A 23,225-nucleotide genomic window follows, 5' to 3' on the forward strand; every position below is an offset into this window, starting at 1 on the left:
AGAAAGTTAGCCCTATCTAGACCAGATAAAAGTGGGTGGAGCGAAAAGAACTGGGAGGAGAGAGAAAACCATAGGAGACTGGTAGCTAGGCTCTCTGTTACATGATTTCTCTGTGATTTCACTCAGGAGTGCCACTGTTTAGCATCAAAAGTGCAAAAGTTGCACTCCATACTACTCATTGATGATTCCCTGAGGAAGTAGCACCTGAGCCAAGAAAGAGCCACACCCATTACAGAGGTGAAGGGGTAAGGGCAGGGCAGAGTAGAGGAGTAGTGTAGAGGCAGAGAAAACTATGGCTAAAGATTCTAGAGGGGAAGGACTATGGCACATTCTGGAACAGAAAAAGCAAAGGGAGGGTGCAGGGAGAAGGGCCTGGAAGGGGAAAGAGTGACCAAGGTCTGGCAGGTTCTCAAAAAGACTCCAACTTTATTCTAAAAGAAATCAAAAGAGACAGGACCTTGTTTGGCTTCACTTCATTTTGTTTCATTTGCATTGTGGTGACATTACTGGACCTGTATTTTGAAAGTATTTTTGAAACTGCCTTTGTGGAGAATACTTTACCAGAGGCACCTGACCAGGTGCAGAAAGATGAGACAGGAAGCAGGGGGAGTAGTCCAGGAGATTTTAGTATATGTGCTGCCGAAGCAAGCACTGTCCAGGAGAGCAATGCTGGTAACTTGCCCCAGGGTAGAGAGGCAGGAAATGGGGAGGAGTCAACCAGTTCAAGAGATTTCATTACCTGTGTGTTATGGGTTGAATTTTGCTCCTCCAGAATTCATATGCTTAAACCCTAACCCCCAGCGCCTCAGAATGTAACTGGATTTGTAGTTATTGCCTTTAAAAAGGTAGTTAAGGTAAAATGAGGTCATTAGAGTGGTTCCCTAAACCAATGTGATGGTATCCTTATAAGAAGAGACTAGGATACACACATAGAGGGAAGACCATGTGAAGACACATCCATCTACAAGGCAGCCATCTACAAGCTGAAGGGAGTCAAAAGGAACCAAACCCACCCACACTTCTATCTCTGATTTTTAGCCTCCAAAACTGTGAGAAAACAAATTTCTAATTGTTCAGGCTACCCAGTCTGTGCTATTTGACTTTGTACACTAGCACACTAATACACTAGCAGCCCTAGCACACTAATACACTCTGAAAAAAAAATTAAGTGAACAATAAACCTCTGAAAAATAAAAATATACTCTATTTATTCTAATTGAAATCAGGGTGGTGTATGACGGTAAAATTCAAACAAAAGAGCTTTTCTTCAGTATCTCCAGAGATGGCTTCTGCAACACAATTGTATTGTCCCTAAATGAGAAATAAGAAATAGAAGTAAATAAAATGTTAGATGCTTCTATTTTGTAAGACTTTGTTTTGAAAAAGATTGTATTTATTTATTTATTTACTTACTTATTTGAGAGAGAGAGAGAGCGGGCACACATGTGAGCGGGAGGGAGGGACAGAGGGAGAGGGAGAAGCAGACTGCCTTCTGGGAGTTGGAATCTCTCAAATCTCAGAGCTCAATCCCAGAATTCTGAGATCATGATCTGAGCGGAAGGCAGACCCCTAAGGCTTAGCTGACTGAGTCACTCAGGTGCCCCCATTTTGTAAGATTTTTATAAGAATTTTGTCTTAGTAGGAAGAAGCCCTTTAAATTAAATTGGTTATCATTATCTCTGTAATCTAATAGGATGAAATTTTGAATGCCTTTGAATTCAGTAAACATAAACCTATTTATTTCCCAATTATAAAAGGATGTTTTTTGCAATTAGCCTGTGAGATTTTCAAATAATCAATATCCTTTAGAACAAAATAGGTAAGGAATATGCATTGTTGAAGTTTATTTTAAAATAGTCATCCAGGGGGATCCCTGGGTGGCTCAGTGGTTTAGTGGCTGCCTTCACCCAGGGCGTGATCCTGGAGACCTGGGATCCAGTCCCACATCGGGCTCCCTGCATGGAGCCTGCTTCTCCCTCTGCCTGTGTCTCTGCCCGCTCTCTCTCTCTCTCTCTCTGTGTGTGTGTGTGTGTGTGTGTGTGTCTCTCATGAATGAATAAATAAAATCTTAGAAAATAAATAAATAAAAATAAAATAGTCATCCAAAGCGAAACATGTACAAAATTTCATTGCCAGATAACTAAATACAAATATCTAAAATTACATCATTACTATTCATGGAGGCAGTTACTGAGTTATACACAGCGGTCGGACAGTGCTTTTACCCAAAGATCATTCAACATATTAATAATGAGCATTCATATTACTTTTAGCCATTTAGGTTTAGAGGAAAAACATAAATGAAAAAGATTTCGTGTTACTTTTCCATATTTCCATATTCTATGGAAAGAATAGCAAAATACCTTCAAAACTAAATAAAAGTTAAAAAAAAAAAAACTAAATAAAAGTGAAAAACACAAGTTTAAACACCTTAATGTTCAATAACTATTCCTGAAGTTGTGAATGGCTTGTTTCAAATTTTTAACATATTCGTTACTGCAAAAGATTCTTAAGACAGTACAAATGACTCTTAAACAATACCTTAGAAAATCGTATTCCCCTAAAGGAGAAGGGTATTCTTGTATCCACAGTCTCTACAAGCAAAATACAAAATACAAAAAGTTACATTGGTCATCATTAGGTGATTTTCTTTTTTAAATGTAGTATGGACTGCACCTTTTACATTTCTACTGGCAGAGATAATCCCAAGCAAACTGTAGAAGTAATGAATTTTACATCCTATGATTCTCCTATGGCTTCCTCTGCCACCCCACGCATCTCTCAGTATCAGCCCAAATTTCATCCCTCAAGAGATGCAAAATTTTAAGGCCTACTGGTCTCAATAGTGAATGAATGAACAAGCTAGTGTTCATATGTTTCATTCCAAATTATATATGTACATATTTAATACTGCTGCTCCTTCAGCAAAGAAATAATAGGTCTTCCTAAAGGTGGAGGAGAGAGTTGGGAAGCAGCCAGGATACCAAATCTCCTTCCAATTCCACCACTGAGAAGCGTGAGTAGTCACTGTTGAAATGCAAGGCCATGGGCCTGGCCCCACAGATGCTGTGGAACACAGAGTCGGGAGTGCAGGACACACCACATTCCACTGACCTAATCAGGAACTCCAAAGGAGTGAATTTACAGGATGAGGATAGAAAAGTAGAAATGAAAAAAAGAAAAAAGAAAAAAGAAAAGTAGAAATGTTTTGAATCTCTAACAAAAGCAATAGTGGCCAAAAATCTCTTTTGAAGTAATATAGTCAAACGCAAACTATAATTCTCCTAACTAGCTAAAGACAATCCTTAATGGCAAATGAATAGACTTTTTCTACATATATGTACTTCTATTTTCATAAAAAAAACATCTATTTGCTTCAGAGTATATCCTTATTCAGGGTATTAATACACTGAGATATTAGTTCTTGAGCTTAGCACAAGTGATCATATTTTCATGATGCCATGATTTTTTATTCAAGGCCACTCCATTTCAAATTTAATAGTTCAACAAGTATTTATTGAAAAAAACTATGTACCAGGGACTGAGGAGACAATAGGCTAGTACACACTGTTCCTTCTCTCAAATAGTTGAAGTCTATTGGGGACATAGGCGTGTAAAGATACAAAGATACAGATACAATGGTATAAAAAGATGTAGCAAGAATAAAGGCAGTGTAGCATTTTTTATGAGAGTGATGGTTCTGGATCTGAATCCCAGCTAGCTCCTCTACTTACTTGGAGTGTGGCTTTGGGCAAGTCATTTAACTATTCTGTGCTTTAGTAAAATGGCAATGGATAATAACACCTACTTCACAGGGATAACATGAGGCTCTACGACTTAACACTTGTAGGTGCTCAGAACAATGCCTGGAATGTAGCACTCCTTATATTTTATTAACATGAAAATGTTATTTAATAGAACATTAAATGTTATTCCTTCTCCTTTCTAGACCTTCTTCCCGGGGCATCTTGTGAATAATAATGATGTCATTAATATTACCACTGATATTATAATTACTGTTATTCACAAGATGGCGTGGGAAGAGATTCTAGAAAAAAGAAGGAAATGAGTTGAATTGTCTTAAAGGATGGGGAGGAAGGAACAGAAGGACATTCCAAAGGGATGAAAAAGAGGAGCAAAGGCAGGAAAGTGAAAATCAGTGTGACTAACACATACACCCTGCAAGTGGCTCAGCATTATTAAAGCAACAAAGACTAGGAATGCTTAGAAGTAAATCTGAAGAAGTAAACATAAATGGGCTCAGGTTCCATTTGAGAGAATGGAGGCAATGAAAGAACATCCAAGGATGTGAAATGGTCAGATTGTGATTAGAAACATGGGTTACCATGTTGTGGATATGGGTTTAAGGGGGCACTAAGACTCAGGGAGACCAGTGAAAGGCCAGGGGGTAGTGACAGAGGTGAGGAGAAGAAGTAAATGCCTCCATGCCCACCAATTCAGGTGCCTTCCTGTGTGGATAAATCTGGTCTATCTCATCAGCCTGCTGCTTTCCTTGAGAGTACTTTTCATAAACCGAATCTTATTTCATTTTTATGTAATTTCATGACTAAGTTTTGTTTTGTTTTGTTTTGTTTATAAATTTTTATTTATTTATGATAGTCACACAGAGAGAGAGAAACAGAGACACAGGCAGAGGGAGGAGCAGGCTCCATGCACTGGGAGCCAGACGTGGGACTCGATCCCGGGTCTCCAGGATCGCACCCTGGGCCAAAGGCAGGCGCCAAACTGCTGCGCCACCCAGGGATCCGTCATGACTAAGTTATGAGCTTGCTTACTAGTTTACAAGTTCCATGAGGACAGGGGCTTTGCTTTGATCACTTCTGAATCTCCAGCTCCCTAGTATCTGGTCCCTGAGTCTCCAGCTCAGCTACATAATTTGCAAGGCCAAGTGTAAAATGGAAATGGGGGCCTCTTATTCAAAAAGCAGGAGAGACATCCTATTCAAGGTATGGAAATATAAAGCTTTTTCCTTTCTTCCACAGTCTTTCTCTAGACTTGCCATGATATATTTGCTATGTAATATCATTTGAAGTCAAACACAATTTTAAATTACCATTCATCTTTATATTGCACAATGACAGCTTAAAACACAAATATCAGAGCTTTCAACTCTGAGGTAGAATCACAGATTTACACAATTTGTATTTGGTAGCTCATCCCCAGAAGGTATGTCAAGCTGACCAGAGAGAAAATTCATATAAGCTTGACTCAGGAAATTTGAAAAAAGGAAGAGAAGATCTCCCCAGGCATGGAATGATCCAAGGGAATATTCTCTTGGCACTGAGTGAAAGGGGAGTATAGAAGCTCAAAGATACCCAGGGTATCTTTGCTTCATGATGGGGCACCTGTGCCAAGTGTGGGCCTGACAGCTGCCTAAGGTCCCCCTCCCCTATGCTGCCATTTGCCTCATGATTCACATGGGAGCAGAGAAGACAAATCAGACTTCTTTCCTTCCCACTGGCTTGCTGTCCCACGAGTGACCCTCAGGGGTTTTGCAACCTCCATGTAATACCTGCATGAGCTACCCATTGGTGGGGAGGCAGCCTTGCCCCCAACTAGTCACCCATTGAACAGTGCCAGCCCTGGTGGAGTGGCCACATCCCACTTCAGACACTGCAGGTCCCCTTCACCTGATCCTGACTCTCCTTGCATCCAAGGCCCCCACCAGGTGGCAGGGGTCACTGGTTGTAACTGGGAAGGGGTTATCAAGCAGGGCCCAGGGTGCCAGCAGAGCAGTGGGTAGCAGGGAGCCAAGAACCCATCTGGGGGAGTTGCATGCATGCCTCATTGTCCTATCAGACTACACTTACAAAACACACACTCAAAGATAAAATTATTAAGAATCTCAAGACTATTATCACAACATATTAAACTCTAAATATGAAGCCCTCTGAATATGAGGCCCTGGTTGTGAAGCCAATCCTGAAAACTTTGTATGAGAGAGAAAGGAAAGGAGATGGACAAGACTTGAGGATTTGAGAAAGAAATCAAGGGTAACTCTGAGATTTCTATCTGGGGAGACTGTCCAAATGTTCACCAGGTCAGGTGGGAAGAAGGGGCACTAACCTTCTCTGAAGGGGGTAGTCTTTTTCCGTTGTTTTGTCTCTCTTAGAAAGCTCATATGTTGCTCATATAGCCCATTCTACTCTTAGAGGAGGTTAGCTTGAAGCTTCTCCCCACGTTCAAGAAGCCAGGGGAGAATTGAGGCAGAGCCAGAGGAAAGGAAGATAGAACCCCTGCTTAGGCTTCCTCTCTATTCTTCCCATGCAGCTCACTTGTGGTCCAGCACGCTTTTCGTGACAATCATGCAAAATACAGGACCTAAGCCTTAGATGGTGTTATGGGTTGAATTGTGTCCCTCAAAAAGATGTTGAAGTCCTAACCCCCAGTACCTGTGGGCATGGCATTATTTGGAAACAGCACCTTTGCAGGATGGTCAAGATGAGGTCATTAAGGTGGGCCTTAATCTCATACGCCTGTCTTTATAAAGAGGGGAAATTTAGACACACAGACAGAAATGCATGGAGAGAAGACTGTGAAGGGACACAGGAAGAAGATGGCCATTTACAAGGCAAGAAGCACCTGGGCCTTCAGAATCTTGGGAGATGGGCCTGGAGTAGATCTGTCCTTCTCCCCATCAGAGGGAGCACAACCCCACCAATACTTTGATTTTGGACTTCTGGTTTCCAGACTGTCAGACATTAAATATCTGTTGTTCTTAGCCAGCCAGTTTGTGGTACTTTGTTACAGCAACCTTTCTGGAAGATTCTGGAAACAGGGCTAACAGATAATTAAATTTAAGATGCCTTTGAAGTATCCATTTATTTATTTTCAAATGTGTTTTTTTAAGATTTTATTTTATCTGTTTATTTGAGAGAGAGAGAAGCTCAGTCTATAGAGCATATGACTCTAAATCTCAGGGTTATGAGTTCAAGTCCCACACTGAGAGTGTAGCTTACTGAAAAAATAAAATACAATTGTCTTTATTTGAGAGAGAGAGCATGAGCATGAGCAGGGGTGGTGGGGAGAGGGATAAAGAGAAGCAGACCTCTCACTAAGCAGGGAGCCCAATGTGGGGTTCAGTCCCAGGACCTGAAGATCATGACCTGAGCCAAAAGCAGACACTTAACTGACTGAGCCACCCAGGTTCCCCTCAAACATGTTTTTAAAAGAAACAAAGTGTGTGTGTGTGTGTCTGTGTGTGTGTGTGTGCGCGTGTGCTTATAAGAAGTCGTAAAATTGTGGGTAATTTTTATTTTTGCTTGCCTATTTTTTTCTAAATACCATATCCTAAAAATATATGACTTCTGTAACAAATACAAAAAGGAAAATTATTTTAAAAGTAGATACGTATGGTACTTACTAATTTGATTCCCAAATTTTCAAGGGTCTCTTGATAGCATCAGTGCTTCTTAAATCAGAATGCCCTGAGCTCTGAGCCCATATACTCAGCTACCAGATGGACATGTTTATTTGAGTGTTCCAAAATTACCTTGAGCTCAATATGCCCAAACCAGAACCCATTGCTTTCTCTTTAAAAATCTGCCCCTTCTTCTGTACACATCATTTCAGATAATACCACTTCCATTAATCCCCGTCACTGGCCCTCTACTAGTCTTTGAATTTACCTAATTTCTGGCTGCCACATCAAATCAATCGGCGATTGTCCTGCCGATTCTACCTCCAAATATGCCCTCTTTCTTCTCCTCCCCTCTGCTCCAAGGCCACCATCTTTGTTCAGCTGTCCTAGTCTCTCACACAGCCTCCTGGCTGCTCCTCCTTCCATCCCATTTTCCTGTCTCAGCCAACCCCCGCCTCCTTCCATATGGACACTAGTTAGCTGCAACACTGAAAATCTCAGTGGGTCATCTCTACCCACTGATGACAAGATGCAGGCCAATATTTTGTGCATGACTTACATGTGTGCTTCTGCCCCCTTTCCCAGGCTCATCTCCAGCAATTGCCCACAGCACATTCTGCTCCAACTACAAAACTACTCTCCAAACAAACCATATTCTTTCATGGCTAGATGCGTTTGCATATGCTGTCTCCTCTCCAAGGAATGTCCTTCCTCCTCCTCTCTGATGTTCTCAGATTCAAGACTTTAATAAAATAACTCTCTGAAACCGTATCTGAGTTCTACCACAGCAAATTGATAACTATATAGTTAAAACCAGGAGCATATAAATCTATCAACGTTTATGACATTTCATTATAATTTTTGTTCCCGGGACTGTCTTTCCCAGTACAGAGGGACCTTCTGAGGAGAGAGAACCTATCATTCAACTTTGGATCACCAGAGCCTAAATCATGACTTGCTCAAATTAGGTTCAACAGATGTTTGTGAAAGGAAATGAGGGAGGGAGGGAGAGCCAACAGACTGGGCTGAGTCTGACACATCTTAAATCTCAAGAAAGTGAAACTTTAAAAATTCATATAAAATGTCAACATAATCTCGCAGAGATTAGGAGGGATTATGGAACAGTTGTTTAAAAAAAAAAAACAATAATCTTCTAAGAGTTTTTTTTCTTTCAAAGAGAAAGCATTGTACAGTGGAAGAGTGAGCCTTAAGAGTCATGAGGCTACTCTGTTACTAGCTCCAAATGGCCAAGGATACATTTTTGAATCACTCCAGGCATCGGCCTCCTTACTTGTAAAAATGACAGGACTATAAAATCAGGAATAAAAGGCCTCCTATTACCCATATGAATATTTATTATTCAAGAACCAGACATCTTGAATTCTTATTCTGAGCACAGTACTAACCCTTTCTTTATGCATTCTCTAATTATATCCTTAAAATCATGAGTCCAATAGGCTTCACTGTCCCCATTTTACAGATGAGGAAAATGAGGCTGATAAAGGTTAAATAACACACCCAAGGCCACATTGCTGGTAGGTGGAAAAGGTGGGACAGAGACTCCGGTCTTTCCAACTCTGAGCCCAGACTTAGAAGCAATGCCAGCTCCATTATTTGCATATGTTTTGGGGGTGGCAGACAAGTCAGGACTGTGGAGAGATGGTTGGCTAGGGGATACATCTCAAAGCTTCACTAACACAATAAAAAATTGATGTACTTAGAAACAATTTTCTTAATGACCGCTAGAAAATGTATAATCAAATTGATGTAAATGTCAAAGCCAGTATAAGCCTGTTATGAATTTTTATAGTACCCTCATTCCATTAATTCCCAATCTTTATCATTTTTTGTCCCATCTGTATCTAACTGATGCTATGTTGCTAAATTTGATGTATGCATATAACCTACCTAGAATCCTTTTTTTTTTTTTTTTTTTTTTAAGAGAGAGAGAAAGAGAGCTGGGGGTAGGGAGAGTAGAGAGAAAGGGAGAGAGAGAATCCCAAGCAGACTCCCCCCTGGGCAGGGAGCCTAAGACAGGGCTTGATCTCACAACCCTGAGATCATGACCTGAGCCAAAATCAAGAGTCAGACGCTTAACTGACTGAGCCACCTAGGAGCCCCTACCTAAAATCTTTTTTTTTAAACAAGAGATGGCACAGGTTATAATGGTAACTAATTGTAAAGGAAAATATTCAACTGCAATAGTAATTTTTAAATGTCAATAAAACAATTGTTTTTTTTAACCTAATAGGTTTTTTTAAACTTCTTCTTTTTTAGATGATGATGTCCAAGACAGACAGAGATTAACAAGACAGAGATTAAACTACTGTACATACACATTTCTGGTGATGTAAGGTATATGTTGATACATTCCTTTAGAAAAGTGATTTGGCCTACGTAGACAAAACCACTAATGTAGTTAACCCAATTATGCTCAGATACTTCCCTAGGAGTTATATATAACTTCTTGCAAACATATTCAAATATAAAATATAAGGAAGATTATATACAGAAATATATTTATTGCGATATTATTTATAATAGTAAAAAATATCAGAAGGAAACTAATATCCAACAGGATCATGGTTTTTTTTTTAAGATTTTATTTATTTATTCATAAGAGACACAGAGAGAGAGAAAGAGACATAGGCAGAGGGAGAAGGAGGCTCCCTGAGGGGAGCCTGATGTGGCACTCAATCCCAGGATCCTGAGATCAGGACCTGAGCCAAAGGCAGATGCTCAACCACTGAGCCACCCAGGTGCCCCATGGATTATGGTTAAAAAAACCACAGCATACCCACTAAGGGAGATGTTTCACATGTAATGTTTATACTTTGGTTTTTGAATCACATGGATTATCTAGTCAAAAAATTAAATACAATAATTTTTAAAAAGAAAATTACTGGGACACCAGGCAGTCTCAGTTGGTAGAACATGTGACTCGTAATCTTGGGGTTGTAAATTCAAGCCCCATGTTGGCTGTAGAGATCAATTAAAAATAAAATCTTTAAAAAAAAACATAAAGGAAAAGTATTATAGTGTGGTATACTTAAAAGTACAGCAGCAATGTACATTCATTGAAAAATTAGAAGGAAATACTCCAAAATGTTTTTAGAAATATTATTCTGTGACATTCTTGTTTATACTTCCCAATTTTTGGTAAAATGTGATAGTATAATATTTATAAACATTTAAGCTATTTAAAATACTAGTTAAAAATTATTAAGGAAAAATTCATGAGTTTGCAGTAAGTGACCTTTAAGGTTCTAAGCTCTGAAATTTTGTGATTCTGTGAATAACAACAGGATGGAAAGAAGTGGAGAAAGATATTGAAGAAAACATGGTAGAAAAATCTAGTGAGGTTTGTTTTTAATAACTTTTTTTTTTAATTCCTTTTTTTCTTTCCCTACTGATTCCACCAATCCTGTTCCCTTGACTGCGGTTCAGTGAGATTCTATAACAAACGTAATGTTTAGAAAAAGGGATCCATAACCAAGGGCAAATGTACAACATTAAACTAAACAAGGTAAAAATTTTAATATACCTTCAAACACACTTAAATAAGTACCATCTTCATAATAATTCAGTAACATAATTGTAAAATACTTAAGCTGTTTAAAGTAAAAACTTTGGATGAAAAAATTATCAGAAAAGGAATGGCACATTTTCAGTGCATTTAATATTCAGAACATTCTCATAAACTATTATGTTCTATTATGAAAATAATACGAATTAAATGCTTACCTCCCTTCAGAGCTCTGCAAAAAGAATAAACATCATCAGATCCTCGGCAAATAACTTCTTTGCGCATTGGTAAATTCATGGAGTTAAAAGATATATAGAGATTGAAATATAGTTTTTTAATATCTCTTCCTTAAAAAGAAAAAATACCATTAGTCCTTCAAATAATAGATTCTTTTATAAATAATAATTAATGTGTACCTTACACTTACACTTGCCTGACACTTTGTTTCATTTAATCATCACAACAACTTACCATGTGGGCATTGCTACATCACTTCATTAAATCATCACAAAAACTTCTTGCTATTCCTGTGTAACACATGAGAAAACTGAAGTTCTAAGAGAATAATTAGTAGACTGTAACCAAACAGAATATTCTACAGGAAGAATTATGTATGCTATGCCTGAAAAGAGGAGCCTATGTTTCTGAGAAAACTATCAAACGGAGATGTAAAATTTCCAGTTCTAGTTACAGTTGTGCTAGGAGGTTCAAGAAAAAAGAAAGGGGAAGGAAAAGAAATAAGAATAATCAACTCATGCCCACTTTTTTAGGAGTTTTGATGAAAGAATTCTTGAAGAATAAAACAACCTTTTTATTAAAAATTACACAAGTTATCTTATGATTTCCTCATGGTCTCCCTAATACCGTTTAACATGGAAAATTCCATTAAACACTGCATTTTGCTCAACTCTTCTAATTTATTCAGTTGGCCCAACTGGAAAATACGTACAATCTTTTTTTATGATAAAAACAATTATTGTGGGGCTCATGGCTGGCTCAGTAGATAGAGCATGGAACTCTCAATTTCAGGGTCATGACCTTGAGTCCCATATTGGGTATAAAGATTACTTTTTAAAAAATTATTATAACCACTACCTCTCTGAAAATATTTTCCTAATAAAGTCCCCATGACTCATTAGAGCCAAAATCAAAAGAAAACTTTTCCATCTTTAACCTGAACTTGGTATGCTTAACAGAAATGCCAGTTACTTCCTCAAAACTCCTTCCTTTGGCTTTGGTGCTACCATTCTCTTCTAGTTATCCTCCAACCTCTCTGATTCCTTCTCCTCATTGGCTTCTCTTTCTTAGAGTTGCGTCCTGGGTTCTCAATTTTCACGTTGCACATACACCCTGGCTTTAAGTACCACATAGGGTGTTAATTCCCAACTCATCATCTTTAGTCTCAACCTTTCTCCTGAGCACCTGTCCCACATATGCGTTCAGTATCTCTACTCAAATGTTGCTCATTGTCTCACTGAACAGATCCAAAATTGACTTCTTTGTCTTCATCACTATATAGGCATTAGAATTCCCGGTCCTAGTAAATCTTACTAGTCTTCTTTTTATCCTCATCATCACTCTCTTAATGCAGGCCCTCATTACTCTGAGCCTAAAATATCACCAAACTACCTAATTTGTCTCTATATCTCTACTTTCATGGCAAAGTGTAGAAAAGAACATCATAGGATCTGTTTTAAATAATAGTTCCATGGTTCACTCCATGAACGGCCTGCACCACTCCAAAAGCAGGGATATGTGTAGAAGTTGATGGGCTGTTCTCACAGGGAATTCCTTGAGACATGAGTAGATGGTGGTACTGTTGTGGTACCAATGACGATTCAAGACAATAAAACTTCTTTCATTTCTGCACGGAACACAGCATGATTCAAGAAAGGATATGCTGCTTTGACATCTCAACAGTATACATCTTGAGAAGCTCCTTGCTCCTGGGCATCACTGTGGTCATTTTAGGCACACGAACAATAGACAAAGTGAGATACCACGTGTATGGCTCAGTAGGCCAGGGATACCAATGTAGGTGTCATAGTGAGAAATAAGAAACACAGTAGCTTTACACGGTGACAAAAAAGACTGTTTCTGAGCTCAGCTAAGACAACTCCAAGAACTTTCAGATATAACTTTGAAGGAGGGTTAAAGTCCAGCTTTATTTATTTTTTTATTAATCAGTTAATAGTACACAAATAATTTGCTAGCAAAGCTATAGTCTCAAAATAAATAATTTCCATCCCCAACTTATTTTTGCTTCAAGTTGTTTTAGCTCTTATTGAATTTAAGTAGCTATAGGCCCATAAAAATAAGGTTGATTTCTATGAATATGGCCCCACATTTTATACAGACATTCCAATACATTCTAGGGAAGCTCAGGGAAAATATGACTAAATAATCAATGAAACCAGGAGCTGATTCTTTGAAAAGTTTGACAAAATTGATAAACCTTTAGTCAGACTCTTAGACTCATTAGAGAGAGAGAGAGAGAGAGAGAGAGAGAGAAGGGACTCAAATAAATAAACTCAGAAATGAAAGAGGAGAAATAACAACCGATACCACAGAAATCCAAATGATTATAAGAGAACATCATGAAAAATTACATGCCAACAAATTGGACAACCTAGAGGGATGGATACATTTTTAGAAACATGTAAACTTCCAAAACTGAATCAGAGAAATAGAAAATTTGAACAAATTACCAGCAATGAAATTTATTAAATAAATATAAGTTAGGATATAAATTATATTAGTGATGATTAAGACAATAATGATAATGATGATGGTTAGAACTGAAGTTTCCTAGGATCCTAGGACTTAGAGGCAACAGAGCTGACGAGGAAAAGAGGAAGAGCATTTTGTATGTTTCCACAGATACTCATCCATCCTAATGCTGTAACCAGCACTCAGTTTCATTTTTACTAAGCTGATGATGACACATAAAATCATAGAGAGGAAAAACAAGACACACCACAAAATAAAACAAAAAATCATTGCCTTCTTTCATCCCATCATCATCATAGTTTTTCTTAGAAAGATCATCATTATTAAAAAATAAAAAAGTTGTGGCTTGCTTATTACAGATCTTTGATTAGTGGAAACCCGGCTTTACTTATTAATGAGCTGAATAGTTAATGGTTGACAAAGGATATACCTATTAGATTATTAGGAGTCTCGAGTTATTTACATTTTACCCTCATGCCATATGTAATCCCCTTCCCCATGAGTGTGAGTTAGCCTCGTGGCTTGCTTCTAACAAATAGCATACAGCAAAGGTGATAGAGTGACACTTCCATGATTAGGCTACATAAGAAGATTTTGACTTCTATCTTGTTAGCTGACTGTCCTTCCTGCTGGCTTTGATGAAGCAAAAAGCCATGTTGAAAAGGCCCATATGGCAAGGCACAGAATGCTGTCCAACAGCCAGACAGGAATTGAATACTGTCAACAACCACATGAGCTTAGAAGTGGTTGTTAGCTTCTTCCCTACTTGAACATTCAGAAAAGGCTCCAGTCCTGGCTGACACCTTAATTGAAACCTTGTGGGAGATCCTGAAGCAGACAAAACGTAGCCATGCCTAGACTACTGACACCCAAAGACTGCAAGATAATAGATGTGTTCTGTTTTAAGCCGCTAAAATGTGGTAATTTATCACATAGAAATAGAAAACTAATACATGCACATTTGGAACACAATAATTTATCATTAATACTTCTTGAACATTCTTCATTGAATTACAAAAACAAAACATTGAACTTACTTGGAATGTAGTAAAGATGCAAATATCCCTTGCTTCCCTTCATTGCTATACAGGGATTAAGATCTATTGAAATAGGGGCTTTCATGTAATCTAAATGGAAGAATAAATATAATGTCAATAAAATATTATAAATCATTTCTAGTAAGCAGAGTATTCTGACCATCATTCTCCAAAAGATGCCATTAAAATTGTGTAATGAGAAAAATCGAGGGTGGTTAAAAACATCTCACTCCCTAGAGGAGTGACATCAGCAAAATGGCAGAGTAAGAAGTCCAAGACCCTCCTTCTCCTCACAAACATAGCAATTTAGCAACAACCCATGGACAAATTCCTTTTGCAAAAAATCAGAAATTAATTGAAAATTTCCTGTATTTCAGGAGAATGTTAAATCAGACTCACCAAGATCAGTAGAGGACATCCTTTTACCAGAACCCCTGCATCTGGAACAGCACAATCAGGAAAAGATCCCCTATAGTCCCTAGCTTCACTCAGGAAGCAAGAGGTTGATTCATATATTCAGAGCCCCAAGTTTTCTAAGGAAAATACCCAAAGGAATAACAAATTAGAAAGTCAGAACAGACCTATAACTAATAAAGAGATTGAATAAGTAATCAAAAATTTCCCAAAAAAGAAAAGCCTGGGACCAGATGGCTTCATGGGTAAATTCTACCACCAAACATTTAAATAAAAATGAATACCAATCCACAAGCTCTCAAAAAATTGAAAGCTCTCAGCCATTTCCAAACTTATTTTATGAGCCCAGCATTACCCTGATACTAAAACCAGACAAAGACACTGCAGAAAAAGAAAACTATGGGCCAATAACTCTAGTGAATATAGATATAAAAAATCTCAACAAACTACTAGCAAACTAAATTCAACAACAAATTAAAAGGTTCATACACCATGACCAAATGGGATTTAATCCCTTAGATGCAAGTTTTCAACATAAGAAAATTAATTAATGCAATATACCACATTAATAGAATGAAGTATAAAAATCACATGATTATTTCAACAGATGCAGAAAATGCTTTTGACAAAATTTAACACTCTTTTGTGATAAAAACTCTCAACAAACTAGGGAAATGGCCTTAACATAATAAATACCATTTATGAAAATCCCATAGCTAACATTACACTCAATGACAAAAAACTGAGTTTTCCTCTAAGATTAGAAAGAAAGCAAGAAAGCAAGGATAGCCCCTTCTTACATAGCACCAGAGGACCTGGTCAGATCACTTAGGCAAGAAAAATAAGTAAAAAGCATCCAGATTGAAAAGAAAGAAGTAAAATTTTCCTTGTATGCAGACATGATTTCTTTTTTTAAAAGATTTTATTTCTGAAGCACCTGGGTGGCTCAGTCAGTTAAGCATCTGCCTTTGGCTCAAGCCATGTCCCCTGGGTCCTAGAATCAAGCCTTGCAACTGGCTCCCTGCTCAGTGGGAGGTCTACTTCTCCCTTACCACTCCTCACTACCTGTGTTCTCTCTCTCTCTCGCTCTCTCTAATAAACAAATAAAATCTTAAAAAAAAAAATCTTATCTTTAAGTAATCTCTACACCCAATGTGGGGCTTACACCCACAATCCCAAGGTCAAGAGTCATATGCTCCACTGATAAAGCTAGCCAGGCTCCCCAAGACACAATTTCATACACAGAAAATCCTAAAGACTTCATTAAAAAACTATTATAACTAATCAACAAATTCAGGAAAATTGCAGGATCCAAGTCAACATACAAAATCTCTATATACTAACAATGAACTACCTGAAAGGAAATTAAGAAAACAATCTAAAAGAATAAATACCTGAAAGTATAAATACCTAGGATTAAACTTGATAAAAGAGGGGAAAGATTTATATACTGAAAGCAACGAAACCTGATGAAAGAGATTCAACAAGACACAAACAATGGAAAGACATCTTGTGTTCATTCACTGGAAGATAGTATTCTTTCTTTTTTTTTAAGATTTTATTTTTAAGTATTCTCTACACCCAGTGTGTGGTTTGAATTGACAACCCCGAGATTTTTTTTTTTTTTTTTTTTTTTTTTTTTAATTCATGAGAGACACAGAGAGAGGCAGAGACACAGGCAGAGGGAGAAGCAGGCTCCATGTAGGGAGCCCGATGTGGGACTCGATCCCAAGTCTCCAGGATCATGCCCTGGGCTGAAGGCGGTGCTAAACCGCTGAGCCACCCGGGCTGCCCGACAACCCCGAGACTGAATCATATGCTATACCGACTGAGCCAGCCAGATGCCCTAAAAGAATTAAAATTCTTAAAATGTCCATATTACCCAAAGCAATCTACAGATTCAATGTGTTCCCTACCAAAACCTCAGTGGCATTTTTTAAAATATGTATTTATTTATTTTAGAGAGAGAGAGCATGCAGGTGGGGGGTGGGGGTGCAGAGGGAGAGGGAGAGAGAATCTCCAGCAGACTCTACACTGAATGTGGAGCCCAAAGCAGGGCTCAATCTCACAACCCCAATATCACAACCTAAGCTGAAGTCAAGAGTCAGAGGCTCAACCAACTGAGCCACCCAGACACCCCTCAGCAGCATTTTTTTTTACAGAAATAGAAAAGACCACTCTAAAATTCATATGGAACTACAAAATAGCCAAATTAAACTTGAGAAAGAGGAACAAATCTGAAGGCATCACACTTCCTAATTTCAAACTATATTACAAAACTACAGTAATAAAAAATAGTGTGATGCTGACATAAAGACAGACATAGAGACCAGTGGACCTGAACAGAGTATCCAGAAATAAATTCATGCATATATTGTCAAATTATCTTTAACAGGATGCCAAAAATGCATAATAGGGAAAGGATGGTCCTTTGAACAAATGGTGATGGGAAAACTAGATTTCTACATGCAAAAGAATCCAGTTGGACCCTTATCATATGCCATATACAAAAATCAGCACGAAATGGATTAAAGACTTAAATATAAGATTCAAAACTGTAAAAGCCCTAGAAGAAGACAGAGGAAAAGTTTCAAGACATCAATCTTGACCATGATTTCTAAATATGACACCAAAACACAGGCAGAAAAAACAGAGATAAGTGGAACTACATCAAACTCTAAAGCTTCTGCACAGCAAACAATCAACAGAGTGAAAAGGCAACATATGGAATGGGAGGATATATTTGCAAACTGATAGACAATAAGGGGTTAATCTCCAAAATGTATAAGGAATTCTAACAATTCAATTATTTTTAAAAAAAACAATAACCTGATTTAAAAATGGGCTGAAGACAATCAAATGGCCAATGGGTATATGAAAAAATGTTCAACATCACTAAGTATCAGAGTAATGCAAACCAAAATCACAATGAGATATCACCTGACACCTGTCAGGATAGCTATTAACAAAAAAGCAAAAGGCAAGTGCTGGCAAGGATATAGGGAAATTGGAACACTTATACACCATTGGAGGGAATGTAAAATGGTGTAAAATGAATGCAAAATTAAAAATAGAACTACCACACGATCCAGCAATCCCATTTCTGGGTATTTATCCAGAAGAACTTCAATCAGGATCTCAAAGAGAAAACTATATTCTGTGTTCACTGCAGCACTATTCACAATACCCAAGATATGAAAGCAACCTAAATGTCTATAGATAGATGAATAGATAAAGAAAATGTGGTCTATACTTACAGTGGAATACTATTCAGCCTTAAGAAAAAAAGGAAATTTGGGGGACACCTGAGTGACTCAGTGGTTGAACATCTGCCTCTGGCACAGGTCGTGATCCCGAGGTCCTGGGATCGAGTCTTGCATCAAGCTCCCTGGAGGGAGCCTTCCTCTCCCTCTATGTCTCTGCCTGTCTCTGTATGTTTCTCATGAATAGATGAATAAAATATTTTTTTAAAAAAGGAAATTTTGCAATATGCTATAACATGGATGAATCCTATGAACATTTTGCTAAGGGAAATAAGCTGGTCATAAGGACAAATACTGCAAGATTCCACTTACAGAAGTATCTAAAATAGTCAAATTCATAGAATCAAAGAGTAGAATAGTGGTTGCTAGGGCCTGGGGGTAGGAGGAGATGGGGAATTACTAACCAACAGGCATAAAGATTCAGTCAAGCAAGATGAATAAGTTCTAGACCTCTGCTGTATGACAGTGTGTCTATAGTCAATAATATTGTGTTGTATACTTAAATACTGAAGAGGTGAGATCTCGTGTAGAGTGTTCCTACTACCATAAAATGGATTTTAAAATACTGTACAAATACAGAAAAGAAACTTTCCCATAACATAAATATTGTTTTAATTCCCTAATATTGTTAAAGTGGAAGCTGAAGATACTGAATTACTTTAAACTGTGTGGAGGAAAAAAAACAAAAAAAATTCATAAAAAATTTTTCATAAAAATTACTTGTTCTATTTTGGAATGTTTTAACCTTTTCCTGTCAACATGGCTCTCCACTCTCTTCACTTTATGCATATTCCATTGGTTCAAAATAGAAAATACACATCAAGTACTTAGGGATATGGTAAATGTTAAATGGGTAAATAAATGAATGAATAAGCTAATGAATAGTCTTCCTGAAGAAAGAGTTTCAAGAAAGGTATAGAAGAGAAGTTCATAAAAAGCACTGAGAAGTAGGGGAGAGAGACGATAGTAGGGTTTGCGGATTTACCCCTGAATGCAACTCTTAAAATTAATGTTAGGGGCACCTGGTTGACTCAGTCTGTTAGTATCAGATTCTAACAGTTTTGGTTCAGGTCGTGATCTCAGGGCCATGGGATTTAGCCCCACCATGTGCTTCCGGGTCAGTGTGGAATCTGCTTGAGATTGTCTCTCCCTCTCCCTCTGCCCCTATCCCCTGCTCATACTCTATAAATAAATAAATAAAGTAATTAATTAATAACCTTTAAAAAATTAATGTTAACACCTCTCATTCAATTAATTGAGTTTACCTGCAACAAAATTCTTATAGAATGAATTATATTAACAGTCATTTCACTTAATCACGGATGTTCACAAATATTTGACCAAAAGATGTTCATCACTAAATAGTTTATGACCAAGGAAAAAAAGCCCAATTTACAACATGGATGGCCTATGAGGAGCAGAGAAAGACAAATACTGTATAATCTCTGTAACATGCAGAATCTACAAAATAAAACACTGAATTTATAGATATAGAGAAGAGATTGGTGGTTGCCTGAGATAGAAGATGGGCATGGACAAAAATAAATGAAGGTAGTCCAAAGATGCACTCGTGGAAAGGGCAGAGGGAGAGAATCTTCAAGCAGACTCCCCACTGAATGCAGAACCCAGATGTGGGGTTTGATCCCATGATCCATGATAACATGACCTGAGCCGAAATCAAGAGTCAGATGCTCTACTGACTGAGCCACCCTAGTGCCCCAGCATGTGACTCTTGACCTTGAGGTTGTAAGTTCAAGCCCCATGTTGGATGTAGAAATTACTTAAAAGTAAAATCTTTTTTTTTTTTTTAAAGGTGACATAATCAACGTGTGATACCCAGAAGCCAAAGGAGAGGAGAAACTTGGCAGTAGAGTGGACTAGGGGGGCTTTCCAGAGGCGGAGAGGTAAACTGACTTTGTAGGATGGAAAAATTTCAGAGATAGGGACACCTGGGTGGCTCAAGCAGCTGAGCATCTGCCTTTGACTCAGGGCATGATCCCAGAGTCTGGGGATCGAGTCCCACATTGGGCTCCCAGCATGGAGCCTGCTTCTCCCTCTGCCTGTGTCTCTGCCTCTCTTTCTCTGTGTGTCTCTCATGAATAAATAAATAAAGTCTTAAAAAAAAAAAAGAAAAAGAAAAATTTCAGAGATAAGTTGCAAGGGAATTTAGTGCAATCCACACATAGGAAAAAAAGCCACAATAAAAGATTGGTCACACAGTTAAATCTTGTCCTCACACCTGGCAATTACTCTAATTCTCTGTAAGTAGCTTTGTATTAGTATTTGCCAGACTGTGTTTCTCAAGACAATCAACACATGCTCAAAAAATAAAATAAAATAAAATTGAAAATCTGGATTAAATAGGGTTCAGAATTTTTCAGAACTCAAAGTACATTTGTAAGTCTCCCTCAAATGATTAGACCACCAATCCTTTTTCCCAACAGAATTTCAAAGAACCAGCATTTGCAGAAGCATCAAACGTTCCTGATATGGCTAATGCGTAGAAAAGACCAGTCAACCCATGATGAGCAAACCAGTGGAAAATACCAAACCAAAACTGCAGTCTAGCCCTGATGCTGTGCTTTCAGACTGGCAGATATTTGTAGAGAAATAGGGAGGAAAAACAAAAAACCATGATGCAGCTAGTTAACATTAGGGTATGGCTGATTTTTTAAGTAATCAATACTTGTTTGTATGTGGCTATGTGCTGAAAACTCAACAATCCTCGTAAAACAGCTTTAAAATCACTTTCGGTGGGCAGCCCAGGTGGCTCAGGGGTTTAGCACCACCTTCAGCCCAGGGTGTGATCCTGAAGACCTGGGATCGAATCCCACGTCGGGCTCCCTGCATGGAGCCTGCTTCTCCCTCTGCCTGTGTCTCTGCCTCTCTCTCTCTCTCTCTCCCTCTCTCTCTGTGTGTCTCATGAATAAATAAATAAAATCTTTTAAAATAATAATAATTGTATTTTAAAAATCACTTTTGGTGGCACCTGGGTGCTCAGTCAGTTAAGCATCCAACTCTTGATTTCAGCTCAGGTCATGACCTCAGGGTCATGAGATCAAGGCCCACCTTGGCTCCACACTGGGCATGGAGCCTGCATGAGATCCCCTCTCTTCTCTCCCTCTGCCCCACCCCCCACAATCTCTCTTTAAATAAGCAAATAAATAAATAAATAAATAAATAAATAAATAAAACTTATAAAATCACTTTCATTTTACAGTCAAAAAAGCTGGGACACAGAGAGACTAAGTATTTTTTACTCGAGGTCACACAGCTGGTAACTGACAGAACCAGGCTAACATCCAAATTAGGAGGTGACTCCAAGACTCCTCAAAAGTCACAGCCTCGGGATCCCTGGGTGGCGCAGCGGTTTAGCGCCTGCCTTTGGCCCAGGGCGCGATCCTGGAGACCCGGGATCGAATCCCACATCGGGCTCCCGGTGCATGGAGCCTGCTTCTCCCTCTCCCTGTGTCTCTGCCTCTCTCTCTCTGTGTGTGACTATCATAAATAAATAAAAATTAAAAAAAAAAAAAAGTCACAGCCTCGAACAAGTACTTATAAAGCACCTGTTAATGTTCCTACTGCTGTACTGAAGAAGAAAAAATATCACATACCAGAGCAATAATCAATTCCAAAAGGCTACCTTCTCAAGGCTGAGGCAAAAAGCTCAGAAGCAAAGAGTTCTGCCAAAACTGGGAAGAATTTGAAACTGGGCTCAAGGTGGAGAGAGTTGACTACAGGGAACAACAGAAGCAGCCGGAGGTTAAGTACAACACAGTTTAGAGACTGGTAAGGTCTGTGAAGGATTGAGAAAATCCACACAGGGCAGCCATCACCTTTGCTGCAAACAGCAGCTGGAATACACCGTCATTTCCTGTGTCCCTGAGACAGCAGCAGGGAGTTCTTATGAAAACTTAACCCCTGTACCACTTGTTGCTGTTTTACTTACCACAATAGGTATACCAAACACTGGCATCAGAGGAGTTGCAGATCCAATATTGCTCCCCAGGTTCAGTGAATATGGAAGAAAACAGAGTAGAAAAAAGCATAAACGGAAACATGATTTGGTATCCTCAAAACTTTAAAAATACAGGGAGACTCTGACTCGTCCCTTTCAGTAAGCAGAAAAATTTAACTTAGTCATTGGTCACATGATTTCTGAGTTTCTCTCCTGAGTTTCCTCTTTCGTGTATATTTAGTATTTGAGCACTTCCGGCCAGTGGAGAGGAAAATGATTTAGAATATACTCTTCTAGAACACTTAATGCAAATGAGAGCACAGAACTTTAAAAGCAAGACAAGGTACTTCCTGGTCAATAGTAACAAAACCAGTCTGTAGGTCTCCTTTAGAATCCCAACAGACTGCCAGCCCTTCTGTATCTGCATTGTTATTCTCTCCCACAGGTTTTTTTATGTAGTAACGTCTCATGGCCCAGGGAGCTGGACCTATAGGTCTGAACTGAATGGTCTGATGCAAACTATTTCTGCTCTGCAAAAGGTGCAGCCACAGGGCAGAGCCAGACGAGATGAGACCACAGACATGGGATATTAGCTGTAGTTCTGCATTGTGGGCGGGAGCATACCAGTATTATACTTAAGTATTATACTGGAGCATACCAGTACAGCTCCAGGGAATATTTTTTTAATAAAATAATTTTTATTGGTGTTCAATTTACCAACATACAGAATAACACCCAGTGCTCATCCCGTCAAGTATCCCCCTCAGTGCCCGTCACCCACTCACCTCCATCCCCCGTCCTCCTCCCCTTCCACCACCCCTAGTTCGTTTCTCCAGGGAATATTTTGAGCCTTGATAAGGAAATGATCAATATTTTGCATGTGGCATGTATTTCAAAACTCTCACTCTGTTCTAGA

At 38.5% G+C, this 23,225-nt stretch overlaps 1 protein-coding gene and 1 long non-coding RNA gene across 6 annotated transcripts in view; one reads left to right on the forward strand and one right to left on the reverse strand.

Annotated features, from left to right (window-relative positions):
* LOC144300489 (uncharacterized) overlaps positions 1 to 20,471 on the forward strand; it is a 66,105-nt gene extending 45,634 nt beyond the window's left edge. For 2 of the 3 annotated variants that reach the window (XR_013367159.1, XR_013367161.1), the window contains 2 exons: positions 9,659 to 9,736; positions 20,165 to 20,471. This is a non-coding gene — a long non-coding RNA (uncharacterized LOC144300489). Of the gene's footprint in view, positions 1 to 9,658; positions 9,737 to 10,828; positions 10,908 to 20,164 lie in introns of all 3 variants that reach the window. The other variant, XR_013367160.1, reaches the window with a different exon arrangement.
* LY96 (lymphocyte antigen 96) lies at positions 1,185 to 22,547 on the reverse strand. 3 transcript variants are annotated; one of them, XM_077876531.1, is made up of 5 exons: positions 22,301 to 22,537; positions 14,675 to 14,764; positions 11,126 to 11,182; positions 2,542 to 2,594; positions 1,185 to 1,311 (listed from the first exon to the last, which is right to left on the reverse strand). In XM_077876531.1, the coding sequence occupies exons 1-5, from the start codon at positions 22,410 to 22,412 to the stop codon at positions 1,213 to 1,215; spliced, it is 411 nt and encodes a 136-aa protein (XP_077732657.1). In that variant the 5' UTR covers positions 22,413 to 22,537; the 3' UTR covers positions 1,185 to 1,212. The 3 variants fall into 3 exon arrangements, with proteins under 3 accessions (XP_077732657.1, XP_077732654.1, XP_077732658.1); XM_077876528.1 differs by having other exon boundaries at positions 11,126 to 11,254; positions 22,301 to 22,528; XM_077876532.1 differs by lacking the exon at positions 14,675 to 14,764 and having other exon boundaries at positions 11,126 to 11,254; positions 22,301 to 22,547.
* Between the last annotated feature and the right edge of the window lie 678 nt (positions 22,548 to 23,225).

This window comes from Canis aureus, chromosome 28, assembly GCF_053574225.1.
Source record: "Canis aureus isolate CA01 chromosome 28, VMU_Caureus_v.1.0, whole genome shotgun sequence".
NCBI classification, from domain to species: Eukaryota; Metazoa; Chordata; class Mammalia; order Carnivora; family Canidae; genus Canis; species Canis aureus.

Bases quoted from the DNA above. Each gene is read 5' to 3' on its own strand.
- LY96 (XM_077876528.1), bottom strand. From the start codon at position 22,412: ATGTTTCCGTTTATGCTTTTTTCTACTCTGTTTTCTTCCATATTCACT. The intron at 14,765-22,300 runs GTAAGTAAAACA...TCTTCCATTTAG, and splicing joins TGTTTGGTATACCTATTGTG to ATTACATGAAAGCCCCTATT. The intron at 2,595-11,125 runs GTAAGCATTTAA...TTTTGCTTGTAG, and splicing joins TTGCAGAGCTCTGAAGGGAG to AGACTGTGGATACAAGAATA.